Source organism: Suricata suricatta, chromosome 14 (genome assembly GCF_006229205.1).
Source record: "Suricata suricatta isolate VVHF042 chromosome 14, meerkat_22Aug2017_6uvM2_HiC, whole genome shotgun sequence".
NCBI lineage: Eukaryota > Metazoa > Chordata > Mammalia > Carnivora > Herpestidae > Suricata > Suricata suricatta.
In genome coordinates, this window is record NC_043713.1 from 83,972,504 (window position 1) to 83,979,930 (window position 7,427).

The 7,427-nt window shown below is 56.3% G+C and overlaps 1 protein-coding gene across 1 annotated transcript in view; it reads left to right on the plus strand.

Annotated features, from left to right (window-relative positions):
- The first annotated feature begins 10 nt into the window (after positions 1-10).
- The window catches only part of DNAH10 (dynein axonemal heavy chain 10), a 134,837-nt gene continuing 127,420 nt past the window's right edge, over positions 11-7,427 (plus strand). Inside the window, exons 1-5 of the mRNA XM_029921629.1 lie at positions 11-224; positions 773-829; positions 2,547-2,741; positions 6,148-6,248; positions 7,296-7,404. Coding sequence (XP_029777489.1) covers positions 11-224; positions 773-829; positions 2,547-2,741; positions 6,148-6,248; positions 7,296-7,404 — 676 coding nt within the window. The remainder of the gene's footprint in view (positions 225-772; positions 830-2,546; positions 2,742-6,147; positions 6,249-7,295; positions 7,405-7,427) is intronic.

Here is a 7,427-nt window from a genome sequence, read left to right on the forward strand (position 1 = left end):
GCGGGGCGCCATGGACGACCTGCGGGTGCTGTGGATGCGGGACCGCGTGTACGCGGCCTTCGGCCTCACAGACCCCCAGCTCTTCGAGGAGCTGCTGAGCCGCGACGACGGCGAGGTCGAGGACCTCATCCTGCACTTCCTCAACCAGACGCGGGAGGAGGAGGGCGCCTTGACGCTCTTCTTCTACCGCCAGGTGCTGCCGGTGGAGGCGGAGGCGGAGACCGGTGAGCGCCGGCCGGGCTTGGACTCCTGCCGTTCGCAGGCGGCCTTCTGAGCCCTGTCCCCTGATACAGGCGCAGACCAGCGTCCCCCCGGCCCGCTGTCCCCGTTCTGTGTGGAGGCAGATCTCGGCTTCGCTTAAAAGGGTCTCCGGGTGAATTCCTGGGCCCTCGAAGGGGTGCTTGGAAATCCCCCTTGGACTGCGAGCTGTTTCTGGGCGGTCTCCGACTTGCTTCCTGTTCTCTCCCTCCTCTTCTGGCTCCTCTCCACCGTCACTCCAGGAGGGGCACCCAGTCGACCCCCCGCTGGGCCGCCCTCCCTTGGAGACCGGAGGCAGGAGGCACCGGAACAGTGTTGGGTTCTGGACTGAGCGGGGGAGAGGGCCCCCTCCTCAGCTCCGGGTCCCACCTTAGCACTCACTCTCCGCCTGTTAAGACGCTTGGGCAGCTTTCCTGGATCCTCCGTGGGGCGCTGGTCTGTCCACAGGACCGGGAGTGGGGCCAGGACATGGCTCTTCGTCCCTCTTCTTTTCTATGTCTGTCCCTGTCCCCAGGCAAGTCTTCTCTCTGCTCGCAGCTGAAAGTACATGAATGGAGACAACTAGATGCCGGTGAGGGTGGTGATAGGAGAGAGGGTGGTGGGCGACTGGCAGCAGGCGGCCCAAGGTGCCGTTCTAATAGGTAAATGCACATTTCTTGAAATAGCACAATGGAATCAGGCTGTTTATATATCATGTGATGATTCACTTAAATTTTTAAAAATGACACAGGTATTACTGGAGGGCATTCTCTTAAAAATTCACATGATGGGGGCACCGGGTAGCTCAGTTGTTTAAGGGTCTGACTTTGGCTCAGGTCATGATCTCATGTTCGGGGAGTTCGAGCCCTGCATCAGGATCTGTGCTGACAGCTCGGAGCCTGCTTTGAATTCTGTGTCTTCCTCTCTCTCTGCCCCTCCCCTGCTCGAACTCTTTCTCTCTCTCAAAAATAAACATTAAAACAACTATAAAAAATTCACAGGGCATAGAATTATATAAAGTAAAAAGTGCAAAAGCAGCCCTTCACCAACCCTTAAGTCCTACTGCCGTTTCTAGTAGGTAGGGTACTAGTAAGTAGGTAACTAGTACCTAATAGGTAACCACTATTGTTAGTTTGGTGTGTATCCTGCCAGATCTTTCCCTGAATCAGTCAGTCTATCTATTATCTATCACTTATAACTTTCTATAATAATATATAGATGTATAGTTTCTAAAGTCAGTCATACTATATAATGTTGTCACTTGTCTCTCCCTCAAATGTATCTTGAGAATTTTTCATGTCAATAGCTATAGATCTCCCTGACCTTACAGCTTTTAAGCACATTGATATACCCTACTTTTCCATTCCCTAATTAATGAGCATTTACCCTCCGATAGTATTTTATTCCACAAACAAGGCAACAGTGCGCACCCATCTCTGCACACTTTGCATATTTCTGTGGGGTAGGATCGCTGGTTTCCTGGGTGTGTGCATTTACACTACGGAGTGCGCTGCCAACACTTCTCTCCAGAAAGGCCCCGCCGGTCCACACCCAGCAGTGGTGAGGCGCCTGCTAGCCAACAGCCTTGCCAACACCGAATGCTGTCTTTTTAACATTCGCAAATCCCACAGAGGAGAGGGGGATGCACACTTTTTTTAGAGGTGAAGGCTTTTTTAAGGATTAACATAAAAAAACTTATTTCATTATTGTTGTAAATATTTTTGAGGGACAGAGAGGCCGAGTGGGGGAGGGGCCGAGAGCGAGGGAGACAGGCCGAAAGCTGTCGGCGCAGAGCCCGATGCCCACCTCCGTCCCAGGAACCACAAATCAAGACCTGAGCCAAAGTCGGAGGCTCAGCCCACGGCGCCATCCAGGCGCCCCAGAGTTGAGCCGCTTTTTCATGCGTGTTGGTCACTGAGATCCCCCGCGGGCCGGTGGAACCGCTTCGTCACCCCGTGTCCTTGTCTCCTGGGGAATTTGCGCCACTTCCAGCGGCTTCTGCTAACTGGGCGTTTCTGTGCGGCCGTGTTGGCTCACAAAGTGGCGCGGGTCTGGGAGCTCAGGGGGAGACGGGGCAGGAGGCAGAAGGCTCCAGACCCGCAGGTGGCAGGAGTAATGAGCACGGGAACTCCGCCCGAGGCCGGTTTTAACGCGAGAGGATCAGGTGCCTGCCTCCCCTCCCCCCACGCCCGCCAGCATCCAGGGGTCGTGGAGGGGCCGCTGGCGGTCACCGCACCCGAGGCCCGCAGGGGCTCTCGCGTCCTCGCCGTCACCTACTCCCCCCAGCCCCCTTCCCGTGACTGTCGCAGGCGCGGGCCAGGTCCCCGCTGCGCCCGGAGGGGTGGGGGCGGAGGAGCAGGGGCAACAGGTGGATCGGGTGATGGGCCAGCCACGTGTTGCTCTTTTCTTCCGCGCTGGCGGCGGCGGCGGCGGCGAGGACGAGACGCTCGAGGCCGAGGCCGGCGAGGGCGCAGAGGAGGACGCTCAGAAGGCCGAGTTCGAGGGTGAGTCGGGCAGGGGTGGCCCCCGCGAGGAGGGAGGCTGGGACCCGCCGTGATGAGGTACAGAGGTGGTGCTGGCCGTCGGGGGCGCATCACCCGGACCCCTGGGGCGGCAGCCAGTGACCACAGGCTGGGGGCCCTGCAGCGGCGGGGGTGGGTGGGTGGTGGGGGGTTGGACGGCCGCCCAGGGCTCAGGGGAGCACCTGCCTTGCCCCTCTGGTGGGGCCTTGCCTGCCTTGGGGCCCCAATCCCTTCCCTCTCTGCCTCCTGGGTCTGAATCTTCCCGTCCTTTCTCTGGTAAAGGCGACAGATCCAGGGTCCGCCCTGTCCAGTAGGAACCCCCTCGTTTATATCAGCGGAGACCCTGTTTCCAAATAGGGTCACCTGTGACTTCCAGCCAGTATAGGACCCGGCCCGAGCCCCTCATTCCGTGCAAGCGGTGTGTCCTGCCGGGCGGCCCTAGCGCAGGATTTTGCTGCTAATCAGGTGGAATGTGGGAGCCGGGGAGGTTGCTGCACACACACCCGAGTGTGTGACATGCATGAATCTCCGTGGGCTTCGCTCTTCCTGTAGCGAGTGGATGGCTTTAGATTTGTGCTTCCGCCGGGGTCTTGTGGGGGGAGTTCTTTTCTCTCTTGCCTTTTACATTAAAAATTTTTTTCCTGGGGTGCCTGGGTGGCTCAGTCGGTTGAGCGTCCAACTTCGGCTCAGGTCATGATCTCATGGTTCGTGGGTTCGAGCCCCGCGTCGGGCTCTGTGCTGACAGCGCAGAGCCTGGAGCCTGCTTCGGATTCTGCGTCTCCCTCTCTCTTTGCCCCTCCTCCACTCATGCTCTGTCTCTCTCTGTCTCAATAATAAATAAACATAAAAACATTTTTTTTCTTGTTTTTGGAGGTGAGTGGTTTCATTGTCTTCCTAGTGTATTTCCACCATTTATCTAATTCAGTTTTCTATTTATCCTAATTTCTGCAACTATTTTGTCCGTCTTGGGGGGTAGTTGCATGTATTTCATTAAATATCATGAAGTTTTTCAAATTTCAATTCCGGTGGAGTTAACATTCGGTGTTATCTTAGTTTCCGGTGTGTAAGAAGTGATTCAAGCCTTTCACGCACCCCCAGCGCCCCTCACAAGGGCCCTCCTTAATCCCCATCACCTGCTTCTCCCCCCTCCCCTCGGGTGGGTTCTGTGTAGGCAAGAGTCTGTTTCTTGGTTTGTCTCTTTCTCTCTTCTTTATCTGTTTTGTTTCTTAAATTCCACGTATGAGTGAACTCATCTAGCAGTTGTGTCTCTCTGACTTACTTCTCTTAGCATGGCACTCTCTACTTCCACCCACGTTGTTGCAAATGGCAAGATTTCGTTCTCTCTCATGGCTGGGTAGTAGTCCATCCTGCCTGTATGCCGCGTCTCCATCCAGTCCTCTGCGGTGTCTCGGCCGTTGTAAATAAGCAACAAGCCCAGGGACGCGTGTGTCCCTTTGTATCAGCGTCTTTGTCTTTTTTGGATAAATACGCAGTAGTGTCCTTACTGGGTGGTAGGGTAGTTCTGGTTTTGAACTTCTTGAGGCCCCTCCATCCTGTGTTCCTCAGTGGCTGCGCCGTTTGCGTTCCCGCCGACAGGGCACCAGGGTCCCCTCTCGCCCCGTCCTCGCCCCCACCTGTTCCTTGTGCTGCTGAGCTGAGCTGTTCCGGCCGGCGCGCCGTGGTCTCTCCCTTTCCCTGCTGATGAGCGGTGCTGAGCGTCTTTCCCGGTGTCTGTTGGCCACCTGCGTCAGTAGCCGCGGTTCTTAACCAGAAGTGACGTGTTCCCCCGGGGCATTTAGTGATGGAGACATTTTGGTTGTCACCACTGGAGGGCGGATGTCGCTGGCATCCAGAAGGAAGGGCCAGGGGTGCCCCTGAACACGGTAAAACGCACAGGACGGTGCCCTCCACACAGAATGATTGAGCCTCAAATGTCAGAGCTGAGGCGGAGAAAGCCCTGCTCCAGACCAGGCACGTGGCCAGCAGCGATGAATGACCCCCGTGCCACATCTGTCCCATCATTCTCCTGCCGCGACAAGAAGCAGGAGCTGGGGATTGACACCCCACTGTCATAAGATATGAGGGATAAAGGGTTTTGGCGATGAGTCTGCTAGTCATCCTTTCAGAAGCGTTCATTTAAAGTTTATTATTTTAGGGCGACTGGGTGGCTCAGTCGGTTAAGCCTCCGACTTTGGCTCAGGTCAGATCTCACGTTCGTGGGTTCAAGCCCCGCGTCGGGCTCTGTGCTGACAGCTAGCCAGAGCCTGGAGCCTGCTTCCTGTCCTGTGTCTCCTTCTCTCTCTGCCCCTCCCCCTCTCATGCTCTGACTCTCTCTGTATCAAAAATAAATAAAACATTAAATTAAAGTTTATTATTTTAATGTTTGGTTTTGAGAGAGAGAGAGACAAAGTGAGAGCAGGGGAGGGGTAGAGAGAGAGGGAGACAAAGAATCCCAAGCACTAACAGTGCAGAGCCTGATGCCAGGCTTGGTCTCTCAAACTGTGAGATCATGACCAGAGCTGAGATCAAGAGTTAGATACTTCACTGATTGAGCCCCAAAACTTGCCATTTTTACCACTTTCAGGTGTGCAGCTCGGTGGCACTGCATTTATTTGGTGCGTCTGTAAGTGTGGTTTTGGCTGATCCTGTTGGTGATATCCTATTTCTTCCGCTGGTGGGTGTGCCAGGCCCTTCACCACACCATAACTGGATCCTCGAGTCTGACCAGTAGCTGCTATTGTGCCCATCTTATGGATGAGAACATCCATAGCAGACCGATAGACCCCATACGTTGATGTGATTCCAAAGCCACAGTGGCCTTGCAGGGTGCCTTTTGCAGTAACCAGACCATGTGGCGAAAGCTCTCCCTCCCTCCCTGTCGTCACTGGATTCGTCAGAAGCTCTCCGGGCGGGAGTGACAGGTTCTGAGGCTTCTGGATCTGCACTGAGGACAGTAGACTTGAGAGAGATGCTTTCGTTTTGTGTAGCCTGCCTTCCTCTTCATCCCCCACGAGTTTCGGGTTTGAGTGAAAATGGAATATGTGCTAATATGTCAGCTAGAATTCTCATCCTGATAACAAAACGCCCCTTTGGGTGAGCACCTCAGAGGAGCCCCTCACTGGACCCCGTGGCTGGGGCGTGGGTGTGCACGCGCACACACCCATGTGACCTTTCTGACTGAGAACCCGCCCCGCAAAAACACAGACCACTTTGTCATCGGAATGTATGTCAGGGCTACAATAGGATTCATGTGTCATAAATGCACGTATAGCCTTTTGATCACACGATACTGAATGAAATCTGCTATTCAAGACGCGGGTCTGGTCCCGATGGTAGGAAACCTACTTGTCTGATTCTTTCATTTTGCCCGCTGGCTGATATTTTGCAGCTAAGAGATTGCAGCTGAGAAGCGAGTCCACAAATCGGTCTATATCAGGCATCAGGGCTGACCAAGTGGATGAAGAGAGTTTAGAGAGCTTCCCCATCAAGGTAGGTGCGGCTCTTTGTTGTCCTGGGCGGGGCGATGGGACCGCCGTACCCTCGAGGGCTCTGGGTAGCTGACGGCTCATACCAGCATCGTGTTTGGAACGAGACCATAGAATCCAACATTGGGAGTCCCTACAACTACCCTCAGATGGGATGATTTGCTAGAATGACTCCCAGGACTTAGACGTTTATACTCCAGGCTGCCACTGATTTCGGTGAGAGGAGGCCGCGTAGAATCAAAGAAAAGGGTCAGGAGAGCAGGGCCCCGGCCCCTGCGGGGTGGGCGGCCGCGCTTCTGCTCCCAGCACGTGGGAGGGCCCCCCGGAAGTTCTGCCAGTCAGGGACCCTCCCTCGCGCCTCGGTGTCCAGCGTTCTTGCCCGGGGTCAGCCACATGGGCATGAAGGGCCAGTCTCTAGCTCGCAGGAAGTCGCGCTGATGCCGTGTGCCCAGAGCCCCAGGCCAACAATAACAGGCATTCCCAACCAGTCGTTGCTAGTCTAAACTACCCGGCTCGTCTACACTACCTGACGTGAGCCAAAGCCCCGTGTGTACATAGACACTCCCATCAGGTAGGACGTTCCAATCCAGAGCTGCTCACCCGGGAACCGCCAGCCCGAAAACCTTAGGAATCTGCAAGGTTTGGATGACCCAGGCCTGTGGCCGGGTTAACCTTGTCACAAGTCCCAGAGGCGGAGCTGAGCAGCCGGGATGTAAGCGTGTCGCCTGGCCTGTGCCGAATGCAGCTCCCCCTGACCGCTCCACGAATGTCCCCCAGCCCCCAGACCGATGGGGGCCGCCGGCTGCCGCGCACCTGCTGGGCAGGGCGGTTTCCCTGGTGGGCTGATGCACGAGCGGCTGCGCCGGCCAGTGACCGGCTGAGTCCGGCGGAGCGTTCACGACTCGGTGCTTCGCGGGGCCCGTGGGGTCCGGAGGCCCATGTCAGCCTGGGGACCAGGACGCAGGGAGGGGGGGGCTGGGGCCACCCGGGCCGCAGGCGGTCTGGGCAGCGGGTGGACCTTGGCCTGAGGGGTTTGGCCCCCACGTTTCAGAGAACCGTGAAGCACGTCATGGAAAAGACCTGTCTCGGGGTGGTCTGCGGCCCCATCCCGGAGGGGCTCCTGGGCGCGAACGTGGTGTACTTCCTCCGCAACACGAAAGGTACGGTCCCGGCGTGGGCGCGC